Source organism: Anarrhichthys ocellatus, unplaced genomic scaffold (genome assembly GCF_004355925.1).
Source record: "Anarrhichthys ocellatus isolate YVR2014 unplaced genomic scaffold, GSC_Weel_1.0 scaffold56, whole genome shotgun sequence".
Taxonomy (NCBI): Eukaryota; Metazoa; Chordata; class Actinopteri; order Perciformes; family Anarhichadidae; genus Anarrhichthys; species Anarrhichthys ocellatus.
Genome location: NW_022280086.1, coordinates 493,633 through 518,196, shown reverse-complemented (window position 1 = coordinate 518,196; position 24,564 = coordinate 493,633). Strand labels below are relative to the sequence as shown.

At 40.6% G+C, this 24,564-nt stretch overlaps 2 protein-coding genes across 2 annotated transcripts; one reads left to right on the top strand and one right to left on the bottom strand.

Annotated features, from left to right (window-relative positions):
• Positions 1 to 284: 284 nt before the first annotated feature.
• Positions 285 to 10,745, top strand: LOC116396526 (von Willebrand factor C domain-containing protein 2-like). The gene is made up of 3 exons (XM_031871178.1): positions 285 to 989; positions 4,785 to 4,914; positions 9,609 to 10,745. The coding sequence occupies exons 1-3, from the start codon at positions 594 to 596 to the stop codon at positions 9,848 to 9,850; spliced, it is 768 nt and encodes a 255-aa protein (XP_031727038.1). The 5' UTR covers positions 285 to 593; the 3' UTR covers positions 9,851 to 10,745.
• An 8,872-nt stretch (positions 10,746 to 19,617) lies between these two features.
• rpl23 (ribosomal protein L23) lies at positions 19,618 to 24,475 on the bottom strand. Its single transcript, XM_031871179.1, has 5 exons — positions 24,375 to 24,475; positions 23,086 to 23,169; positions 21,988 to 22,116; positions 21,437 to 21,550; positions 19,618 to 19,753 (listed from the first exon to the last, which is right to left on the bottom strand). The coding sequence occupies exons 1-5, from the start codon at positions 24,385 to 24,387 to the stop codon at positions 19,671 to 19,673; spliced, it is 423 nt and encodes a 140-aa protein (XP_031727039.1). The 5' UTR covers positions 24,388 to 24,475; the 3' UTR covers positions 19,618 to 19,670.
• Positions 24,476 to 24,564: the final 89 nt, after the last annotated feature.

The following is a 24,564-nucleotide window of genomic DNA, read 5'->3' as shown; positions in this document are numbered from 1 at the left end:
GCAAAAAAAATACTCAACAGGAAGTAGTTCCTGTTGACCAGGGGAGTGATTAGTCCAAGAAATGATTATACTAAATATTAGAAATATTTATGCTAGTGGTAATGTTCAATTATATCCACTGCTACTACTATTGGTCATATTTCTATTATTTGTATTATATTGTTGCTATGCATCTCTCTCTCTGTCCTGTCTCACTTCTCTATAATACCATCACCCTGAGATTCCCTTATAGTAAAAGGGAATCTCAGGGTGATGGAAATATAATACATGAAGTTTAGCACCTTCATGTATTATAATATTACGTGTCTTGTTGCTTGTTACAACTAAACTAAACTTAAATTAGTTTCATAAAATCACTTCCGGAGCTTTAAAGACCAACTCACTAAGTTTGCTGTTAATATTTCCTGTTAATACAGTCACAGCTTTAAAGGTGCGCTTGTTTTTTTTCCGCCATGTGTATGAATGAACTCCTGGGCAGCATGTCAGTGACACTCCGGACTGACGCGCGTGTATCGGCGTCACCGGCGCCCCTGATGGTGGGAGAATCTCACAGACACGCAGATGGTTAGTGTCGGTGAGGGTAACCTGTAACCATGAGCCAGCCGCACCGCGCGTTCAGCTGCCTCTCCATCGCGCTCGTCCTGCCGCTGCTCCTGACGCCCGGTCCGGGGCGCGTCGCGGAGCTCGCGGTGGCTGCGGAGTACTCCTCCAAAACCGACTTGGATTACGAGTTCGGGGACTACCGGGGGAAGTGGTGCATCGACGACCACGGGTTTGTTTACGGAATCGGAGAAGTGTATTACCCGAGCCCCACGGCGTGTCCGTGCACGTGCACCGTGGACGGCCCTGTGTGCGTCCAACCTAAGTGTCCCCGCATCCACCCCCGGTGCACGCGGATGAGATATAAAGCATGCTGTCCGGTGTGCGAGGCTATGGCCAGGGTCTGCGTCTACGGGGGAAAAACGTACCGACCCCTTGAGGAGTTCAGGGTGAGAAAGATCCGACCCCCCCAATCCCTCATCACATAAGTAAAGTCTGAAGAAGTACTTTTACATTAGCAAAAGTAGCAAGTCCTGCATTCAAAATCGTATTTAAGTAAAATTTCAAGTATTTGTAGTAAATTGTATTTTAAGTGTCAACAGTTAAAGTGGCGTGCTCATTGTGCAAAATGGCTCCACTGGAAGTGTTACATTAGTTATGTGGGCTATTTATTATTAGGGCCCGAGCACCGACAATGTCGGGCCGCGAGGTCCCTATTGAAACTGTAGGAATTATTGTTATTATTCTTTTTCTCTCGAATGAAACGCCATTTTTGGGGCTTTATCATGTCTCCAACATCCCCATATTTGGCAAGCATATCAGGACTGTGGGAAAATATATGATATTTTATGGGTCCCATGCTCGAGGATGACAAAATTGCTCGCTAGCGCCCCCTAGAAGTTGGAAATGCAAGCCCCGACAGCCCATATGTCCAAATGACTTACAATTTTATGGAAATGAGCAAATGAATGAGTTCTACAAAAAATCCTCTTGGGACCCTAAGCTCCGCCTACCAAAATTTTCCGCCATTTTGAATTTTGTAAAAAAAAAAGAAATTCACTTCTCCTAGACCCTGGATCTGATTCGTACCAAATTTGCTGTGAATCATTATTGGATCTATATCATCAGAAATTATGAAAATCTTGTTGATATCTTATTGCATTAAGAATATATGGACCAATGAATTTAATAGGGGTGTGGCCTTCTACAGCAATATATATAACTTCAAAATCATATGGCCTATCATCACGAAATCCGTAGCATATGTTCACATTGTGTCCTGTAACATGCCCTCAAATTTTCATTCCATACAACCACTAGCCGGCGATGCAGTAATACCCCCATTTCTTTGCATTTTTAGGCATTTTCCATCGTTTTCAGGCATTGTACTTTAACGAACTCCTCCCACAGAATTTATACGATCAACTTCAAATTTGGTCAAGATGATCTAAAGACATTAATGATGAAAAGTTACTAAAATGGTCTACTGACATTGAACGACCTTCGTTTTATATGGCGCCCATGTGACGCACATTTCGTGCTGTTCGCCATTAAAGAGGAAAAGTTGTAACTCCAAGGTAATTTATTCAATCTGCCCCAAAATTGTTATGCATGATGCTGGTCCAGGTCTGAGCACATTTCCATGACAACATTTTCACAAAGTCATAGCGCCACCTACTGGCAAAATGAAATGACAAGTTTTATACTTTGATGTACTCCAACTCGGAAGTTGCCCAGATCAGTCTCAAATTTGGTAAGCTAAGCCGTAAGACATTGATAATGCTTCATCATGAATATTGTGAGTTGTCATTAAACGCTGTTGCCGTGGCAACGCGTCATTCGCCATGAAAAATGAAGCTTATTTTTTTGTGACTTAGGATGCTCAACAAGCCTTGGAACTTTGCACAGGTGTCACACAGGTGTCATAGGTGATGGAAATAAATATTTCATATGGCTTTTTGGCTTGACCCTTTCCAATTGCCTCGATACTGCCCCCTACAAATATTCAAAATCGCAGCCCCAGCACTACGTTTGACCTACATGTATGAAATTTGGTAGGAACATGTATCACATGAAGACTTAAAAAAAAGTGTCTTGGGATAATGCTCTAAAATGAACAGGAAGTCGGCCATTTTGATTTTTGTGTGAATATTCCCATGATTGCTAGTCGCTATACTTTAACGAACTCCTCCTAGAGACTTAGTCAGATCCTTTTCAAATTTGGTCAGTATAATCTAAAGACCTTTGCAATTAAAAGTTACTCAAAGCTTTACGTTTGATAGAATGGCGTAGCCGTGACGTGGCGGCCATTGTAGGTGATTCGCTATTAAACAACAAGCTGATGTAACTCCACTGGACTTGCTCAAATATGTCCCAAACTTGCCATATTTGATAACAGTCATGGCCTGAGGATGTCTACAAGCCAATTCATACTCAGTCATAGCGCCACCTACTGGCAACAGGAAGACAGCGTTATTTGACAAACTGAATCCGATTTATATGACATTTACATGATGTGGTCTATACTTGATGTAGAGCAACACAATGCATGTTTGTGCGTGTTCTCTAGCATCACAAAGTGGATACAGGAACTGGTGGAATATTTGCACTACATAATTTCCAGCGTCACACGGTACAAGCATTAAAAATATGTCTAACTTGTGGCCGCGCTGTCTGATGGTCGCAGATATTTATGGCCGCTTCTGCCGGCGTCCCGCCAGTACCCCGAGACGCAGGAAGGTGCGAGGGCCTGTTCATCGCTGCTCGCAGCTTTAATTGGAATTGTATTCCTGGCAAGGTAGAGCTAAACCTTAACAACTTTATATTATGTTGGGTACTTGATACTTTATGAACTGATCATGTATTTAATGTGTACAATCTTGATCTCAAAACCTAGTAACTACAGCTGTGAGGTACATGTAGTGGAGTAAAAGTGTAAAGTAGCATAACATGGAAATACTCAGGTAAAGTACAAGTACCTCAAACTTGTACTTAGTCGCATCCACCCTGAATACAATTATTGACATGTAAACTGTATCCTGGACCCAAAAGTATTCAATATTCTATCATATTAATATGAGATTATCATTATGTTCACATATGTGGAAAGTAGAATAGAATATTTGCATACCCATAGTTGCTGGATTAACCCAAGGGCTTCCACCGTCCCGATCGTGTATGTTCACTCCGGTTAGTGACCACATGCAGCTTCATTATATTATGCCTATAAGCTAACCATGGTGGATCGTACGTGACCTAATTGAAATGTATCACAAATCACATGTGATACATTTCAATTAGGTCATGTATTCTACCTTTTTTGTGAAAAGGGGTGTGTGGGTGAGTAGTTGTCTTCTCTGTGTGGTCGACATTGTATTGCTAAAGTTTCTGTTGTTATAGAAAGCTTAAAGCTGCACTAGTCAACAACAGAACTAATTATGTGTAATGTGAAATTATAATCAACTCTGCAGTTCGACAGGGTGTTTTAACGTCCTTCAGCTTTTTCAGCAACTTAACTGTTTAGTTCACTCTCAGCAGCTTTGTTTTCAGTAGCAGCAGAAAGCTGTTTTCAACAAACATGCTCTGATAAACTCTGTGTACACTATCTCATCAGCACCAAATAGCAGCAGACAGACAGTTAATTAGTGTGAAGTAGAACTTGTTGTTGCTAAATACACAGTCTAGGCTAAGTGAATATTGGATTTACCAGGTAGCAATGATGAGATGAGTACAAATAATTCTTTGCTTGTGCAATCATGGTAAAATAAATGTTAAAATTGTGCATTTAGTGCAATTTTATAATTTCTACATAGGCCATAACAGCACATGTTTGAAAAGTTTGCGAGTGAGTTAAAAGCCAGTTCTAACAGCTGCTCAACATTTGATCATACAAAGAGGGGCTTCCTTGTTTGTGCGGTCAACAAAACAGCTGCCATGTGCTCAGTGGGGATTGAGCAGTGGAAGGACAGGTATTGACTGTTTATAAAAACAGTCAATACCTGTCCTTCCACTGCCCTTCATCAACTGATTGATGAAGGGCATCCAACCAGTCTTTGTGTGTGTTTGTTTGATATTGACTGTCCACATATCCTCTGTGACATAATGAGATTGAACCTACCAGTCACCTCTGCCATGGGCTCATTTGTAATTACACCAAATGGTCACAGATAATGGGACTACTTTTGTTAAATGGCCATATGTTAAAACCTGAAGTCAATGACATTACAATTATTTGTGTTTTTCAGTTGTCGAAGTGTGAGCAATGTCGCTGCGAGGCCAACAGAGAGGTGTACTGCAGCATTTCGGACTGCCCCACCCCGCACTGTGTCAACCCCACCTACGAGCCCAACCACTGCTGCCCCATCTGTAAGACTGGTAAGACTCAGTGTTGGGTTCACACCAAGTGCTGTCTCTTTATCAGTCCATTACTTTGGTCCATGAGTGTCTCTAAACTAATTTATGTGCCTTAAATGTGCTGTGGATATTCATGGTCCACAGAGGACCACTAATGTGTTTGGTCACCCTTTGGTCTTTCCTCTTGGACTGCAGGCTATCAAGCCACAGTTTCCACCTGCACACAAGGGAGTAAAACTATGTAACAGGTATAATGTGATGAAGTTACTAAACTCAGGAATGGTCCCAAGAGGATGAACCATCTCAATTTTGGACACTCAACAAGCCATTCTCTAGAAAGCCTCTTTTGGGGGCAACCTTGCACACAACATGTCTCCTGATCTGACTGGGAGATTGCCATAAAATACTGAGCACATTCATGCAAACAAGTGGACTTTGGACTTTGCAGAGCTGGGTTCCTTCATTACCATCAACACAGATACTGTAGTTTGTGGTAAGTGGACTGTACTTGTTTCTTTCTTTTCTAGTCTTCCGACCACTCAAAGCGCCTTAACACTACATGTTATCCACATCCATTCATACACTGATGACAGGGCTACCATGCAAGTTAGTATGGGTATGAATGTTAGTTAGTTCTGATGGGCAGGTATGAATGTTGCCATGTGGCCAAAAGTTTCTTGCCCAAGGACACATCGACATGGACTAGCGGGGCTAGGGATAGAACCACTTGGTAGAGCTCTACCTGTTACGGGTGTAGTAAGGACCCAGGAGCGGTACGACAAACACCAGGAATAGTTTGACTTGAACTCTTTATTTTCTTCGACACACACGACAGGAAGAATATTCTCAGGAAAACAGCGACAGGTTCTCGTGGTCAAGGACAGAAGGCAGAGCGAGTTACCAGGGCAGAGGCAAGGCGAGGTAGTCCGAAACAGGCAGGGTTGGCAAAGGGGAATCAGTCCAAGGGTGTATGCGGGAAAGTATTGCATGAGAGCATAGAACGATCTGGCAGTGAGTGTGTGTGAGACAGGGGTTTAAATAGTGGAGGAGGCAGAGTGAGCAGGTGAGAGTCATGAGCTGATGAGGTGCGTGTGACTGGCAGGTGCACTGAATGAACTGATTAGGTGAGTGAGAGGTGGAAAAAACTAGATAGAAGTGGCAGAGCTGTGACACTACCACTAATCCACAGTCACACCTATTTGGACTCAAACCCACTTACACTGTCGTGCTGTCCTAAATACTCACCAACACATATGTATTAATCTGTAGCTGAAAAAAGTCCCCAACACATGCACTATTTCCTCCTGTTTTTATGAAACTACATCTATAATAAAAGAGAAAGGATATCGCCAGTCTTATCCTTTAGCAGAGACAGTTCTGAGAGAAAGTCTTGGTATTTAAGCAAAGGGCCCCGCTCAGTGGTGTTGACAGTTAAGAACTTCAGCCTCCATTGATACACAGCTGTGGGTTTATAGCTAATAAAGAAAGAACCAGAAAATACGTGCCTCAGTATTTGTACTCTGGTTTGGCAATCTGTGGACTTTAGAAGCTGTAAGCTTTTTTATTGTAAATATGTTTTTCATGTTGTGTAAACCAAGGTTGAGAACACTTTTTGTTGGTCAATACTTTTTATCTTGCATTCTGGGAAGAATATCCAAAAACAGAGTGCTGTATGGTGACAATTGTTTGGGTTAAAATAATCTGTGTAAAAATACGTTGAAGCGTTAAAGCGGCTTTACAACCTGTTATGCAGTTTGCCAGCCAATTTGTAAACTTTTTACTCAATACTACTTCAGTTACTGCTCTCTAGGACAAAGGCAAACAAATTTGGTTTATGAATTATGAGTTCCAACTTGCTGTCCTAGCTTACCTTCCATACATAGTTATTACTGAGCTGAAATCAAATTTTCCACTCACAACCTCTTAACTGGTATCAGTTTTATCCGTGTGATGCTACACACGGATAAATACCAGACCATAGCAGGAGCATAACCACGTGCTGTGATATCCCATCTCATTGACTCTCCCTTAACATACATTCATGCCCTCTGCACATCATTAGAAGGCCGTCATTGTAACAGTGTTCACCCTGCAGCTCTCAGAAGCAGCACAGGTTACGTCACACAGCAGCTTATGGAGCCTTCCCTGTTATGTCATACACGCTTTTACTGCCACTGGCATTAAGGTCTTACATCGGTGGGTTTTGTGTGTGCGTCAGAAAGAAATAGCATCAGGGATAATAATAACTTGTATTATGGATTGCTTTTTGTTGAATAAAATTAAAAGCCAAAGTAGCTTCACAACCAAAACCATTGATTCTTTATGAGCACATAAAATAAACCACATACATCTGCTTCCCAGTTGCCTTGCTGCTTTATGGCAGTTGTATCTAAATTGCCATTTCTATTTTTACTACTCCTCTGCTGGACAGACAGCGGAACAGATGGTTTGGTTTGTTGCGTCATTGTTTTTTTCACCTCGCTGCTGTCAAATTCCCTCTCATCAGCTGTGCTTTATTGAACGTGGTTGGATCTGGCATCAGATGAACTGTACTTCCTGTGCTCCTGCTGACCGGCGTTGGTAATTGTTTTACAGGTAGCTGCCAAATAAAGGAACCCCCATCTGTGATTGAGGGATGCAAATCATATCAAAGGCAGACAGTTTACATTTTTGCTTGCATGGTATTTATGTCCATCCTGAACAATACATAACTTCGTGATTTAAAGATATCCTATTATAGTATATTACATGCATTCACGAAAATAAATAGCATCTAGAGCAGGGGTCCCCATCTGGCGGACCGCGGTCCGGATCCGGACCCAGGATCTTAAACCTATTAACATATTACATAGCTAATTTATACTTTAACCGGCACAACTTATTCAGCCGATACGGCACTTGTTCAGCGGTGCAGGAAACACACCGCCCAATGAGTTGTAAATCACATCACGTGATGCAGCTCAGCCAATCAAATATGGGCATTCTGACAAGTTTCCTGACTCTCGTGAGATTTACACACACCATGACACACGGGGGAGAGACGAGGAAATAGAAAGAAGAGCAGGAGCATTGCGCTAATCAGAGAGTTATCTCACATGGCGTTCTCCAAAAAGAGAAACGTGTTCAGAGAGAACAGAATTTATAAGCAAGAATGAACAGAATCTTCTATATTAATTCTTACCACAGGCAGTTAAAACCAGCATGTCTCATATGTTCAGAAACCGTAACTATTGATAAAAGCGGCAAATGAAGCGCACTACGAGGCAGAGCACAACTCCTTTGAACAAACGTATCCACTCACATCTGAAATGAAGACGCAGAAAATAAACCTAAGAGCCCAAAATGATCAGAATCCTAACACATTAGTTCACTGTTCAACAATGATGTTAACAGAGAGAATAGAGCTGAAACAAGTGGTTTAATAACCACACATGAAGTCCATGCTCACTGATTTCTCTTTTTAGATGACAAAAATATAATATTGTGGCTTTTTTATTGACATCACTTCACACCTGAATGAACTGAATTTAAAGCTGCAGCACAATTCAGTGAAATAAATGTTTCTAAAATGAATTATTTTATTTTTAAAATGCACATTTTTCAAAAGCTTTGTTATGTAATGTTTCGGACCTTTGCCTGAGGAGATTTTCTCAATCTGGACCTTTTGGAATTTTAGTTGAAGACCCCTGATCTAGAGGAAGGATTTTGTCATAGACAGGTTAATTTGACCTTAAATAAAAATCAGTATCTGTAGCTTTCCCTATGATGCTTGTATCATGTTATATTAATATCATGCACACATCAATAAGGCTTTTCATTATGAACTTGAACCACCATTGAAGAAAGAAGTTGTGCTTCAATCAAACTAGCAGTTTATTTTCCCAACTCAAGTCTCATTTAAAACTGCTTTCACTGCAGAAACCAGCCTGAAAATTAAAGTGTGCAACCACAACACTATAACAATCACTCTATTTTAGCTCTGTCTCCACCTACTCTGGAGAGGACATCTGTCTCTTTAGCTGCCAAATGCTCCACCATGTTCACCAGCTAGTCTCTAAATGTGTCTTGTTTGTCTGTAGAAAATATGACATCCTCTGTTTTCTCCTTGTCCTCATGGAAAACATCATGAGGTCAAGGAAAGATCTGAGGGAGAGCATAAGTACTTAGGAAGATCTTATTCTAGGCTTGTGGGACGGCCTTATCTCCTTTCCATTTGTTCTTAACACGAGAAAGGAAGCATTGCAGCACGTTTCCTGAGCATTTAGAGAATTCAACTAGCTGATTGCCACTTGAATACTTCTGGGTAACCCTAACCCTCAGCAAGAAAGACTAAAACAGAGCACCTATGCTTTGTGAGGCTTTAATTGAGCACAGCTAAATGCTAACTATGCTATGCTAGCACGCTAACAGTGGTTAATGTTAACATGCTGATGTTTGCAGGTATATTGTTTATAATGTTTACTTAGTGTCTTGGCAGCAAACAACCCCCGTAAGACCAGAATACGTTTTATTTTTATTTTTTTACAATGCATGTTTTTTTTGACAGATTAAACAAACATTATGTAATATGTTAATTAGCGAGCTTGTGTTCACCCAACAATAAAGTAGTGCATAAAGTAGTGCTTTCACTACTGAGGGTAAGCAAACAACAACGAAAGCAAAAAAAGGTTGTGAGAGCAACACTTGTACCTGTACTGTCTTTCCTGTCACTCCAGGTCCCAACTGCTTTGCTGGGAACAGGGTGATCCCAGCGGGGGAACGTGTGAACATTGACGAGTGGACAGTATGCTACTGCACCTACCGGGACGGGACGTGGCACACCCATCCCCAGGCCACATGTGAGAAGCCCCCCCAGCCCAGCTCGACACCCAGCGCCCGCACCGAGGCCCCCGCGGATGAGGAGTCCAGGGGGAGAGGAGGGGGCCCGTTTATTCCCAGGCTGCATGTGATACCATGAAGGGGAGTGTAAATAAATGAAACCATTTATCTATTAGGATCAGGACAACATTAATCAACCTGCACATTTATGTTATAATAATGAGACTATTTCTGAACATGTTCAAATTCATATTTCTAACAATTTCCAACAATACACCAAATATTTTCGGAATATGCGGACAAATTCACTTGAAAAGAAATAATTTGCATGACATTGTGAATACATTTCACATTATCCCTCATTGGTGCTGAAACAATTAATTAATTGTGTGCCCCCCCCCTTACTTACTAATGATACTCCTGTCGAATGTATTACTCTGGCTGAGCATTGCATACTGCATTCGGTTGCAAAGTTATGATCGGAAAATTAACACTTTGAGGAGCCTAGCAAAGTCAATTAATTGATTATTGGATCGACAGAAAATTCAACATAAATTTTGAGTGTCACTTTTTTAGTTTAAACTAATTTATCAGGCAAAAACGTTCACATTCCTTCCAGCTTCTAAAATGTAAGGATTAGCTGCTTTTGAATAGAATCTCTTTGAGGTCTGGACTGTTGGTCAGGAAAAACAATGTGAAGGTGTCATCTGAGAAAAGAGTTGTTAGTCACGTGGGAAGCATGAAGAGGAATGAATTGTGAAGAGGAGCTACGCACCAACATCGGTACCTAATGCGGTGAGGCCACCTTTGTCTAGACCAACGGTTCACAAACTTTTTAGGCCACGCACCCCCTTCTACATCCCGACTGGGTTCACGCACCCCCAATCCCCCACACCTTAAAAAAAAAAAAAAAAGCAACAGAGCCTATTTATAGCCGCATAAAAATCGGCGTCACAAGGCGTCACTTTGAAAGACCAATAAGGATGGCGAGGACACGTCTTCGGTGATTATGTGAGTCATAGCATGAAGGCAAATCACTGTCAAAATCCGAGCGCGCAAATGAGATCCATGCGCGCACGAAAATCAAACAGCCGCGCACGTATTTTACTTTGACGAGCGCTTTTACATCACTCCGCGAGCAAAAGTCGCTCGCGAAGCTTAAACCCGCTCGCTCGCGAGTCTTTTTCCTGCTCGCTCGCGAGTAGTTTTTCTTTTTGACAGTAAGTGGGCGGTCCCAGTCTCCATTGTATCTCTACATCTAATTGGTTACAATCCTCGTCTTGGGATAAACCGGATATCACTCTGACACCGACGCTAGGGGGAGATTTTCAGATTGCAGGTCAGGGGCAAATATTGTACATTTTACTGCACGGGTACTTTTACTTTCTGCACTTAAAGTACATTTTGCTGATAATAACATTGACTAAGGTTTTGAATGCAGGTATTTTACTCCTAGTGGATTATTGTTTCATCAGTATGATATTAGTACGTTTACTGCAGTGAAGGATCTGAATACTTTTTCATCCACTAACTACTTTGTCAGTGATTTAACAGTTAATATACAAACTAATGTTGCACGGTGTATCGATACTAAAAAGGTACCGCGGTACCCGTACGTTAAAAACGATACGATTTTGCATATTTTTAGTATCGATACTTCATTAAAATAGCGCGATAAGAGCGCACTCACTGTTCCGCTCCCTGTCATGCTGCCTAAAGGCATTGACTGCAAGGGGGCGGGGCTGCCCAGCGCTCACACAGCAACAGGCAGCGCTCACTCACAGCGAGTGCTGCAGACAGTGGCTGGCGGTAGGGGCCAGCAAGGCCTTCTCTGCTGGCCTAAACAGAATCACAAAGTTATATATATTTTATAATTTAATAATTTTTCTGAAATACACTACATGTATTATAATTTATAAAAATATTTTGAGCATTATCTTATTTTCTCATTGCACAGCTACTGTCTTCCTCAGTTGCTCTGCTTCCAGTGCAGCTTGTTTTAAGTAGAGCTTTTATCCAATCAGATTCCACCTCTGTGTCTCTAGGTAAGAAGAGAGGCCTGCAGACTCTCGTCTGCAGCCAGTGCAGATTAAAGTAAATGGGGACGATATTGTTGATTGTCATAGTGTTCAACCAATCAGATCTTTAGTTTGACATGTTGGGCGTATTCTTTGACATATCAGAGCCTGCGAGCCGGCCTACAATGACGTCAGCATTACATGCCGCTCAGTGTCCATGTGCAGCTCTGAAACTTAACAGCAGAGGCATGTCAGGTAGTGAATCAGATCACGTGATGCAGCTCAGCCAATCAAATATGGGCATTCTGACTGAGTGAGATCAGATGTAACACACACCATGACACAGGAGACTGAGACGAGGAAAGACACTGCAGAGCAGAACATTGAACATTGAAGTTGTGAAAGTAAAATCCTATGATAATCTATTTGGGTTGCTGCTTGTCATTAAGGAATGATGGTGGATCCCACAGCCAGACCAGCTGAGAACATTATGTTTTCCTGAATTTAGGCTTTTACATTTTCTAAATGCTCTAGCATTATTCAAACGACTTGTACCGAACGGTTTAATACGAAGACGTACATAGTTACAGCCTTAAAAATGAATAATAACTGTGGCACCATAATGTGGTTGTAAGGTGGTATTTCAGCTGCAGGACAGCAGTGAAGGCCCAGGTATGAAATGCATGGCCTGCCACTGGCTGCAGGGGAGACATGCATTAAGGTCCATGTAAGTTTTGATAGTCTGTTTTACTGTTCAGTCAAAAAAAATGACAATACGGAAATACCATGGGTATTCTCGTTTTTCATTTCAAACCAAAAACGGAAATGGGGGTCCGTGTACGGTCCCCACTGACATACAGAGACCCGTCTGCGAAACTTGTTTCAAAGCCACACAGACCAAGGGAGGCAACACGTCTAACATGGCAAAGCACCTTTCAGACAGACACCCCGAACTTTTCAAAGAGTTCAAAGAACGACAGGTAAGCAAATGTGATTATAAACATGAGCACCCCCAAGCTCACCCATAGACAGCTAACACGAGTAGCCTTAGCCTAGTTTGACGACAAGCCTATATGATGATGAGGTCACAATGCACACAAAAGTGTACTAAATGAAACACAATTGATGCAAAATGGCTACATGCTGGTGGAGCCTGAGGGTGGATCTTGAGCTAATTATTTTTATTTTTAGTTAAGGAAAAATAATTATTCCATGAATTAAGTTAAAATATGAAGTGAAAATATCAAACTCACTATGCAAGTAAATGAAGCATTGTTTATCCACCCACTCCCACAGACAGTCAGACAGATGCCAGCAGAGTCAGCAGCAACACAGAGACAGAGTTCCCTTCAGCTGTGTTTGAAAGCCAGCGGAAATATGAGAGAGGCTCAAAAGATACGAAGAGGTTAAACATTAATATTAATGCCATTTGTTAAGTGTTCAAAAAGCTGGGCAGGAACAAGCTGGTAAAAAAGGGAACCGAACAGATGTTTTATTTATTACTATTATAGATAAATATACCAGTATCGTATTGTATTTTTGGTATTGTATTGAATTCTGGTATCGTATCGTAAGTATCGAGTATCGTGATACTTATGGCAGGTATCGTATCGAAGTCATAATTGTGGTATCGTGTCAACCCTAATCTTGGCAGTGGTCCCTAATCTTGGCTCCAGATCTTTGAGCAGGTCCAAATTGTTGCTCATATTATATACAACTATATTATATCTCTTCTGTAAACACAACAGTATGATTAAATATGATCACATCATGTTTTAATCAATTAAGATCAAAGAGTTTCTTTGAGCTGTTTGTCACAAGAAGTTTGAGTATCAAACACACATTGTCTGTAATAGAATGATGGAGTGAATTTAAACCAATCTGAGCAACTTGACTTTAACACATTTTAATTATTGTATTTAACAACTCTATGAACATAATTTGTATTTCATCAGCCTCTACAGTCTGAAAAGTTTACAAAACCTGTCAGACAAATGTAGAACATCCTGAGATGTAGTGGAGTAGTGTTTAGTGGCGGATTGAAAACCACCTCTATCAGAACTAGCGTCTGCGTCAGAGTGATATCCGGTCTAGACTAGGATTGTAACCAATTAGATGTAGAGATACAATGGCGACTGGGTCCGCCCACTTACTGTCAAAAAGAAAAACTACTCGCGAGCGAGCAGGTTTAAGCTTCGCGAGCGACTTTTGCTCGCGGAGTGGCGTAAAAGCGCTCGTCAAAGTAAAATACGTGCGCGGCTGTTTGATTTTCGCGCGCGCATGGATCTCATTTGCGCTCTCGGATTTTGACAGTGATTTGCCTTCATATGCACCCAACACGGTGAAGGAGTCTGTGCGCAGAGACGTCCAAGTAGACCAGGCACCAGGGTCCGTGTACGTTTTAGTCATCTGTTTTACCGTTAATTCGGAAAAACCAAAATATGGAAATACGTATTCTCGTTTTTTGTTTCAAACCGAAAACGGAAATGGGCGGTCGTATTTCCGTTTTTGGTTCTGAATTCAAAAACGGAAAAACCACAGAACCAAAGTCAAAAACGAGCCGAATTTTGTTCCTTTTTTGTTTTTTCCTTTAAAACGAGACGCAGAGCACAACAGGTAACCCGGAACAAGAATATTTCAAAATAAAAGTGAAGGAAATATAATGACCGTAATGCAAGAAATGTTTAACGTAGTCTGTGATGCAAGCACATACCAGGGTAACATTAGAAGAAAATACATTCATTAATATAAATAAATAATCCTGGGCCGATGGGATTGTGTTAGCAGCAGTAGTAGCGATTTAATTTAATTTATCCATGTACACAGCAAGAATCAACTTTTCGATTAATCGGTGCATTGTTTGATGCAATACAGTTCGTGATATAGTTTAATCAAAGTCGTTTTTGTGTTCACATAAATGTTGCTGTTGGCACTGATATTTCTTTGTCCACTGTATTGTGTTGATTTAGTGAACGCAGAGTGTAGCCGGTAAGGACACGCAAAGTAAGTGTTCACCCGTTCTATCACTAGATGGCAGTATAAGTGTATTTAAACCATAGATTTTGTCATATTTACCTGTGCTTTTGTTAATTATCTAGGTTATACCTATATATACCTCTATATACACTTCTTTAACCTCCTGGTTCATATATGATAGACAACTAATTATTGTCAATTAATTGGATAAAGCAGTTTACGTAGTCTTATCTTTTCTGACAGACTTGTTCTTTAAGTTAACTCTTTCTTGCTGGCTCCCCTATGAAGGTTTCTGTCTGGCTTTTATTGAACAGGATGTTCTTCTAACAATTACTAGAGTTGCAGTTTCTGCACTTACAACCTGTTTCCTATGCTGACTCTGTCAATTATCAGAGTAAGTTAAACCCAAAATGAATAAATGTACTTATCTTTTCCATTCAGTCAACATAGAAGCACATATGATTACATATTGATAAATGATAGAAAAACACATTAAGGCTATCATCATTAAATTGACACTAAATATATGAGATTACATGTAAAGAATATATCCGAGATCAAAACACTCTTGGCTCAATATAAGGAAAGAAATCGTAACTCATCAAAGAGAATGAAACTTAAATGAGGATAACACATATGAATAAAAAGTAAATTACACTTTAAGATAGCACTTCCTATATGGCTATAGATTACAAGAGTCCTGTTTCATATTTGTCAGTTAGGCGTGAAAACCCAAATATGCCTAAAAGTATCCAATGTGTAAGTGTCAGCCAGATGCCCAAACCACAGAACGTTGCCGTTGCTCTTTTTAGGGTCTCGCATCTCGCTCCTCAGGAAGAAGAGGTGTTAGGTAGCATCAAAGTTCATCAGCAGTACACAGCATACCACAGTTTTACTCTGTTTCAAGTATTTGTTTAATCTTCAATTCAATAGGGCGATTAATCAATTGGTGAATCTATTATTTAACTGGAAGAATAAAGAGATCTGTTTTGGGTGTGGTGTGTCTCGGACATTTTTGGTGGATACCTCAACAATAGTCTTTGTGATGTGTGACAGTTTATTTAAGAAAATGAAATCTACTCAAACTGAGGATGGATTCAGTCCTCTCTCCGACCACGGAAACGTCACAGCACTCTTCTGTCATTTTTGGACAGAAGAGTGCTGTGTTTTAGAACAGCTCTTGTAAGCCAAAGCTGTGATGATGGAAATCATGTGAGCAGATAAACTGCAGACTGAAGAATCAGAAGAATTGAGATTCAATTCAATTTTATTTTGTGTAGCTGAAAATCACAAATTAGCCTCAGAGGGCTTTACAATCTGTACACATACGACATCCTCTGTCCCAGGACCCTCACATCAGTACAGGAAAAACTCCCCAAAAAAAACTAACAGGGAGAAAAGAGGAAGAGACTTTAGGGAGAGCAACTATCAGGATGGCCAGAAGTGTAATATATGTCATGTGTACAGAATGAACAGCATAACAGAGTTACAACACAGTCAATGATTATGACACGGCAGGAGGCCAGACCATGGTCCAGGTATAACCAGGATCCATGGACACCTTCATACAGCAATACAAGTCAAATACAGGAATGTAATCACAATGCAATGCCAGCACTAACTCTGAAGGTTTCGGCTTTTAGGGGAGTATTTGACATGTTTTTTCTCTCATATCACCGTCGCAATTTTCAACAGTTTTCAACAGCCCTCCTCCCACAGCAGTCTTCTGCAGACCAGTGTTATTGGATGGGAACTTCATTTTGCGAGACAGTGTCATGCTGGTGTGTCCAACATGCTAAAGAGCTGGTAGTCTGTTGCATTGGTTCCCAACTCAATTCATCCTGACGGTCTGCATCCGCCTACAGCTCCAGAGATCAACCTGAGGGGTCACGAGACCGGTAACATGGCAGCAAAGAAGAAAAGAAAACCAATTAATCTGGTTTTTGCTCTTGTCTTGTGAGATTAGGGAAAAAAATGAAAACATTCTAGAGTCAAACTTTCTGTAACACAATGGTAATAAAACTGAAGTCATTTTATTTGGACCACAGCATTTGACCCACATTATATCTTCTCATCTCGGCCCTTTGACCTCTTCTGTTTAACCATTCAAATCAGGATTTAAGTGTGACAATTAAATCAATGAGGTAGGTAAATTAGGCTTAATGTTCAATAAGAATAAACCAAACATCTTTATTTTTTCAATTGTCATTATTTATTGCCTCGTGATCAACACATGCTCACTCTTCCATGTATGTTGAGTTCTTAAATGACACAAATATAACATGTAAATACATGATGTATACAACTAATGTAAATTAACCATAAACATGAAATATCAGATGAGATAATCAGCATTAAATACATCTGTATCTATAACCTAAATAATTAACAAAGGCACAGGTAAATATGTATAATTATATGGTTTAAATACACTTATACTGCCATCTAGTAGTAGAAAGGTGAACACTTGCTTTTCGTGTCCTTACAGGCTACACTCTGCGTTCACTAAATCAACAGCACAACACAGTGGAACAAGAAATATCAGTGCCAACAGCAACATTTCTGTGAACACAAAAATGACTTTGATTAAACTATATCACGAACTGTATTGCATCAAACAATGCACCAAGTAATCGAAAAGTTGATTATTGCTGTGTACATTGATAAATGAATAAATGAAACTACTCCCATCGGCCGAGATTGATTTATTTATTAATTTCTTGCATAGGCTACGGTCATTATTGCCTTCACTTTTATTTTGAAATATTCTTGTTCCGGGTTACCTGTTGTGCTCTGCGTCTCGTTTTAAAGGAAAAAACAAAAAAGGAACAAAATTTGGCTCGTTTTTGACTTTGGTTCTGTGGTTTTTCCGTTTTTGAATTCAGAACCAAAAACGGAAATACGACCGCCCATTTCCGTTTTCCCGTTTTTGGTTTGAAACAAAAAACGACAATACCAATAATACATTTCCGTATTTTGTTTTTTCCGAATTAACGGTAAAACAGATGACTAAAACACGGACCCACCAGTGACGTGCGGTGAGGTTCGTGGCTGGTGAGGCACTGACTCTTTCAGAGTGAGATTTACAAATATATGAACCCATTATATTTGAGTATCTTAAATCACCATTCAATTGGCAGCCTGCACATTGACTACTGGTTGTTTTTCATATCAGCATTCTTTACACACACATAGGTAAGGTACATATTTGATTGCACCAGGAGCGTGTGCGCCGCGACCTGCGACCTGCCCCACCAACCTGTTTCAGAAGCGGGGCGCTCGCGGCCGCCACCCGCGAAAATCTGTGTAACAACCACGGATTTATAAAGAGAACAGCAAACACATACAAGGTTACTTTACCTGTCCGACGTTGAATCGCTGTTGATTTGGTCATATTTCCCTGTTTTTTGAGAATTGTCAAAGCTTAGATATTTAATCTTCAATGTTTGCGGTCAACGCAAAATATAAGAAGAAGAAGATGATAAGTGTAGAAGATGAGTAATGGACCTACAAGCATGAACCCGACCCCCCCTTCATTGAGGCAGAGGTACTGTGTGCCTCCCCTCTGTGCTTTCTGTCAGATCAGCAAGACTGAATATGTTCTACACATATGTGAAATATATGACCTATTCTATGGAAAGAAAGGACATATAATACAAGAGTCTACAAATATTACAGTGGTGACAAACAATGAGAAAGCGAAAGGCACGCGCTCAACCCAGTTTGTTAGGGATTGCGCAATCTGAGGTGAGGCACAGCTCATCGCTGCCTCACCTCACGTGTCTCCTCTGTTTGAACAGGACATGCGCAAATTCAGCGATTTTGACTATAAAAATGATTGAAATCATACAGAAATTACATTTATAGCACAGATCAGTAGAGAAATATTATTTATTTTATCATGTTTTTTACTTTTCATGACAGGTGAGGTTCTGCCTCCCCTGACCCCACATCCCTGCCAGACACACTCAGTGCTGACTGAGAATGACTTTAAGCAGAAACCCGGATGATTCACACACTACCTGGAGTAACAGATGGTATATGTACTGTACATATGCAGTAGTAGTAGTAGAGGTAAGCCAGTACTGCATCAATAATATTCCTGTTAATGTTTGTAATGATTGAGACTCGCATGTCAAAGTGCTGATTTCAGAGTTTGCACAGCCTGTTCAAACATCCACTGTATTTGCAGCCTATCCTTGTGTTCATTAATTCCCATCCTTCTGATCTTCATGATGAAGACATGTCCTGTGTATTGTTGATTAGAGAAGTCGGGTTCAAACACTATACTATTTTTAACAGTTGTCAGGTTTTTAAACTTTTCCCAGTAGTTTGTCTTTCTGTAGTCTGAATGCTTGCCCCAACACCCTCCCATTGAAATGTGGGCCGTTTCTGATCTGCAAGTAGTTACTGTGCAAGAACTGTACATACGTTATTTATCTGTAAACTGAAGGTTGTGAAATAAAGCTTTTCCAGACGGATCTTTGGCCAAGTTTTGTTCGGTTTTTAATACAGCCTCTAATGGTGGGTCTTATTCAGGATTCTTTCCACATAAACTGAAGCTATGTTGACTTAGCTGAGGTGTGCAAGTCAACCTTTATGAATACTGCAACATCAAAACCAGTATTAACTGTTGAAAACATCCATTACTTACTAGAATTAAGCTTCCACAACACGTCCATAAAATATTTGTGGTGTTTTCAGGTTCTGTTTATTAGACCTCATCTTTGGGACAAATTAGATCTTTTATCGTTCATATTGGTAGATGAAGATTTGTGACCTAATAAATTCCCATCAGAGCTCCAGCCCACCTTCAACATGAGCAGAGGTCTAATAAACCATTTTATTTCAGCATTACCTTAAAAATATTGTTTCCTGTACAGCGGGTAAATGAAAACAACCAAGACAAGTGTCTGGATTACCAACAGTTTTTTATTGAAAACGAACAGAGGTACAGGATCCAGCTCAGGCTATGCTACCAGCGTTGGAGGCAATCCTGGGCCAAAGGTCAGCACACTCTTTGGCCACTGGGCCTGTGATGGCTGAACCTGCAGATACAGAGAAGTAAGGTGGAGTTAGTTTGGTTCCAACACAGCATGCTTCATTTCTATACAGATGGAAATAAGACAGCCGACTGCTGTAATTGAGACGAAAAACATATTTTGGCAAGATAACGTGACAAACTCCTAGTGTCTACTTCATGACTGAATGCATTAGATGTTTTTGGGGGATAGCCACAAACCTTTAGACCTGATCGGTTTAGTTATTAATAGCAATACATAAGATCAAACATCTGAGCATTACCACACCTATATTACATAGACTCTGGTTGTACTGTCTCATCACTGATTGAGATCAGTCAGCCACAGTGTGACGCTGCTATCTCACCCACAGTGATGATGTTCATGTTCCCTTGTTCGACAACTCACCCAGCCACTGAGCAGACAAAGCAAGTGCTTTTTCAAGGGGAATATCGTCCCATTAACCTACAACCTGTATCATACTTTTGAGGAAGGCCGGACCAGAATAATTGACCATTGATATTTGTTCTCTGGGTATGTTTTAGGTTTTGGGATCCAGTCTGTTGTGTTTAAGTAGGAAATGATACAAGCCATGGCATCATGTTATTTTGCACTAGTTGGCTACTTATCTCTTCTTTCTTGTGTTCAACGTAAAATTGAGCATTAAAACAATAGTTTACAAGGTTTCTTAAATATAATCCCTGTGTGTCACTAGACGCCTGCAATCCCACAATAGGTGCAGGACCGGCGCATGCCACTGTGGCCGGCTGTGGACCCGACAAAGACCGGTCGAGGCGGTGCCAGCAGGGTTCTGAATGTGCTCTGCAGCTGCTAGTCCACACGTGTGTGTATTGCATATACAGACAGCGTTGCTGCTGCCAGTCCCATGTTTCTACATCAAGTTTGCATTTGATAAATGTCAACTCACCTTTTTAACACAATACTAGCTTACATGGGGTTTCGGCTATGACTACTGTATTTCCATACTTAGAAGCAGACATTACACTGATTTATGGAGCTGTGTAATACACTCAATTTTCCCAACTTTGTCCTGCAAATATTTTAAAAACAAAGCTTTGCATTACAAATTAAGGGATTCTGTCCTTAGAAATGCTAGAGGGCTTTTACTTTGAAGTAGAAAGAGGAAGTGTCTCGTTTAAAATTTAATTTAGTTTTAAATATCACACCATATCTCTGGATGAGACACAGCCAAAAGTTGAATAAGTGTGGTTACACTTTCAAAACTCGACCGATTGCATCTCACAACAAACTCAAAATACCAAGGAAACATCTCACATGTGCTTCCTCCGAGCCACTCAACAGTGTTCTTGCGCTATGCCTTTATGCAGGTTGTAAGGACCGGTTTGAGAGGTTTTACTGAGTACAATGTATATATATAAAACGAGCACAGCTGGATTCAGCGAGAACATAGCTACATGAGAAACATTACCACCACAACCTATTTTACAGAGGTCACTAACATCTCTAAAAACCCTAACCCTAACCCTAACCCTAACTACATTATTCAAACTATCTCAAATATCGTAGGACAAATCTGTCTAGCTGCTCTCACTTCTTTGCTTGAGGTCATTACACAACAAAACATAGCTACGCTAATATACTTAATATATTTCATCTGTCAACACAACTGTTAAGTCAGAATGACTGACATCAAATAATGAGCCTGGTGTAGAATCCGAACAAACCCACCTTTCATTTCTCCTTTGTTGTTTACTATGACACCTGCGTTGTCTTCAAAGTAAAGAAACACGCCATCTTTTCGCCGATATGACTTCCGCTGCCGTATCACCACTGCAGGATGCACTGTGGACAAAAGGAATGTGGAAAGTTCAAGTTATTACAAAGCCACAGAACACACACCTGTGTTAACAATTCAATTTGACTGGAAAATACAGAGACAGGGCCACTGCAAAAGAGACTGGCAGTAGAAACCATTATTTCACTTTACTTTAATTGAGATTGTACTGTGGAGACACTGTATTACTCCAACTACTGTACTGTTAGGAATTGAGTTGTACTATGAGCTATTCAGTGTCAATGAGACAGCCTGTGCTTCCAAGTCTTCCTCACTCAGCACATGTGGAGTTAAAAATCAATACAGACATTTTCTAAATGTCAATGCATTTCTGCAAAGGACCTAAATGAATATCTCAGTGGTTTATGAGAGTGTTAATTAAGCTGCCTCATCCTCTTTACCCCAATACAACAGTAGCTTGCACGGACTAGTTGTTTCCACTTACCCTTCTTCCTGAGTTCTGGCTTGCCTTTCTTGACTGTGGCCATGACCATGTCACCCACTCCTGCAGCAGGCAGACGGTTCAGACGCCCCTTGATGCCCTTCACAGAGATGATGTACAGGTTCTTAGCACCTGAGGGACGGAGGGAGAATGCAAACATGAAGGGGACGACATGGCAGAATCATCAGTTCAAGAACATTGCAGTATTCTGGCATTTTAGAAACAGGGCTGGGCAATATGGCCAAAAACCTTTCACAATATAGGTAATTTCATATATCTCGATATACATCACAATATAGCATGTTTATTGATAATTCAATGAAGAAATTAATAGTCTATATGAAATAACATTTTTTGTAGACTGTAAAGCTGTACCCCATCAGCTGTTCCTCGCCCAATGAGCAACAGGAGCAAATAAAAACAGGGCGTCTGACAAAAGGTTGTTTAAAACAACCAGTAAGAAGACAGTTCCATGGACATAATGCACAAAAATAAATATTTAGATAAGTTTGAATTTTTTTTTTTTTTTAAATAAATATTCAACCGTAATGTTTGACACACTTTGGCAGCCCTGGTATACTATGAATTACATACTTGACGAATGAGAAGTACTGACAAATGAGGAATACCACACTTGTCATTTTGTCTCATCACTGATTGAGATTAGTCAGCCAGTGTGTAACCGCCATCTCACCCACAGTGATGAGGTTCATATTCCCTTCTACGACAACTCACCCAGACACTGAGCAGACTAAGCAAGTGCTTTTGGAAGGGGGACAACATGGAACAAAGACTACGACTTGTATTGTTGGCCAATCAGCCTAATTAGTCGAAATCAATTCAGCCAACTGCCTTCTAATGTACCAACTCACAATGAACTCATGGAATAAAATGTACATGCAAAAAGTCATTGCTAAAATACATGTCTGCTGCCATCTTAATGCATCTTTTCCTGTCCAATTCAAAGAGTCAAGAATCCACTAACCTGTGCAGGAAGGCTAACATGGGTATAAGCATTTTTCATAAATATCTTACTTTAACTTGGGACTTAATACCACCTGCAAAAAAAATTGCATATTTACATAACAGGTTGAGGTGTACCTGTGTTGTCAGCACAGTTGATGACCGCTCCTACTGGGAGACCCAGCGAGATGCGGAACTTGGCTCCAGATGAACCACCACGTCCTGTAAGAAGACCGGAACACAGTTCAAATTGACAGTTACACCTTTACCACTTCCATAACAAAATCAAGGGACCTGTGACTATAATTGAGTGCCATCTCTACATTTGTTATCCAGTTTATGCGGTCATAATCCCTACCTTATCGCGTTAACATTTAAAATGGTGTTCTACTTGATATTCTGATTCAGATGTTGACAGGTAAAACTGATGACTTATATTTACATGTGATCTAACACTTAATTAAGCCCAAACACTGGCTTGTGCTAGAGCAGCCATTCTAACACATGTAGAATGACTTAAAGCATAACATCGCTGCAATGGCAATGTCCCCAGCAGCTTAACTAGAACTAGGGAAAATGAGGCCATTTCTCAGCCCATAACAAAAACTGAAAAATGTAAAATCGTAACGTCTTAAGAGGCTGGCCTGCTATCATCTGACAATTCAAACGCACCTGTGTTAGGTTACAACTTATTAGACTGTAGCAGCTAGCCACTTTACAAGTCATTTGTTGAAAACACCAGTCTTTGAACATTGAGACCCAACAGTTGACATAAATAGGCTAGCATTCATCACAGAAGGATCTTAACGAAGTTACAGAAGGCCACACATTGCGTGTTGGCTGGCTAACTTTACGTCAAAAACGGTGCTTACGGTTTGAGTAGTTGACAAACATGAGCTGTGTGACAAAGACAAACTCTGGCAGCCGCCGTTATTCTCAAATTTGTTTCAAAAGTGGCTAAAACATCAAGTTTGACACTGCTAACGATCACACTCATAGATAACGTGATGTAACGTTACTGTCACAGCCTAACGTTAGCCATCTATGCTGGCCTTACGTTAGCTAAAGTCACACCTGCTTCAAAGTGGCCCGGACTTCTCGTTTGAGATCATTAAATGATGCGACATTTGATCTTTAACAATTAAAGCGGTCTGAAGTTTACAGCAAAACAGCCAATTCATATTCTGCCTTTAGCTTTAGCGGTATATGCTTCATGCCTACACGGTGCTAACAGCGAAACTTAGCTTCAGCCAACTAGCCAGGGAAAATGCTATCGTTCACAAATCGGAGACTGTTTGCATAAATTTTAAACTAATCACGTAGATGTGTTATCTTCCCCACTCTATTACACACTAACATCAGTATAAGGACCGGCAGAAAGTAAAACACAGCAGATGAATGTGGATTTTACAAGGTGGGTTTCGTACCTCTCTTAGACATGGCTGCAGTAGGGAAAGAGGAAGACGGAGAAAGGAATTGTGGGATATAAAGTTGAGCAGAACTTCATCCGGGTCATGCGCGGAGACGCGCTGCATTCACTACAGTGGTGTCTCGGGGGGGGCGTTTCTTCTTCTTCAATTGAATTTGCGGCAGACTAGTCGCAGCAACGGACTATTG

Coding starts and splice junctions, on each gene's coding strand:
- LOC116396526 (XM_031871178.1), top strand. CDS start 594: ATGAGCCAGCCGCACCGCGCGTTCAGCTGCCTCTCCATCGCGCTCGTC. Junction 990..4,784: donor GACCCCTTGAGGAGTTCAGG/GTGAGAAAGATC, acceptor TGTGTTTTTCAG/TTGTCGAAGTGTGAGCAATG. Junction 4,915..9,608: donor CTGCCCCATCTGTAAGACTG/GTAAGACTCAGT, acceptor CTGTCACTCCAG/GTCCCAACTGCTTTGCTGGG.
- rpl23 (XM_031871179.1), bottom strand. Junction 21,551..21,987: donor GCCAGAACTCAGGAAGAAGG/GTAAGTGGAAAC, acceptor TTTTGTCCACAG/TGCATCCTGCAGTGGTGATA. Junction 19,754..21,436: donor CAACAAAGGAGAAATGAAAG/GTGGGTTTGTTC, acceptor CTGTATCTGCAG/GTTCAGCCATCACAGGCCCA.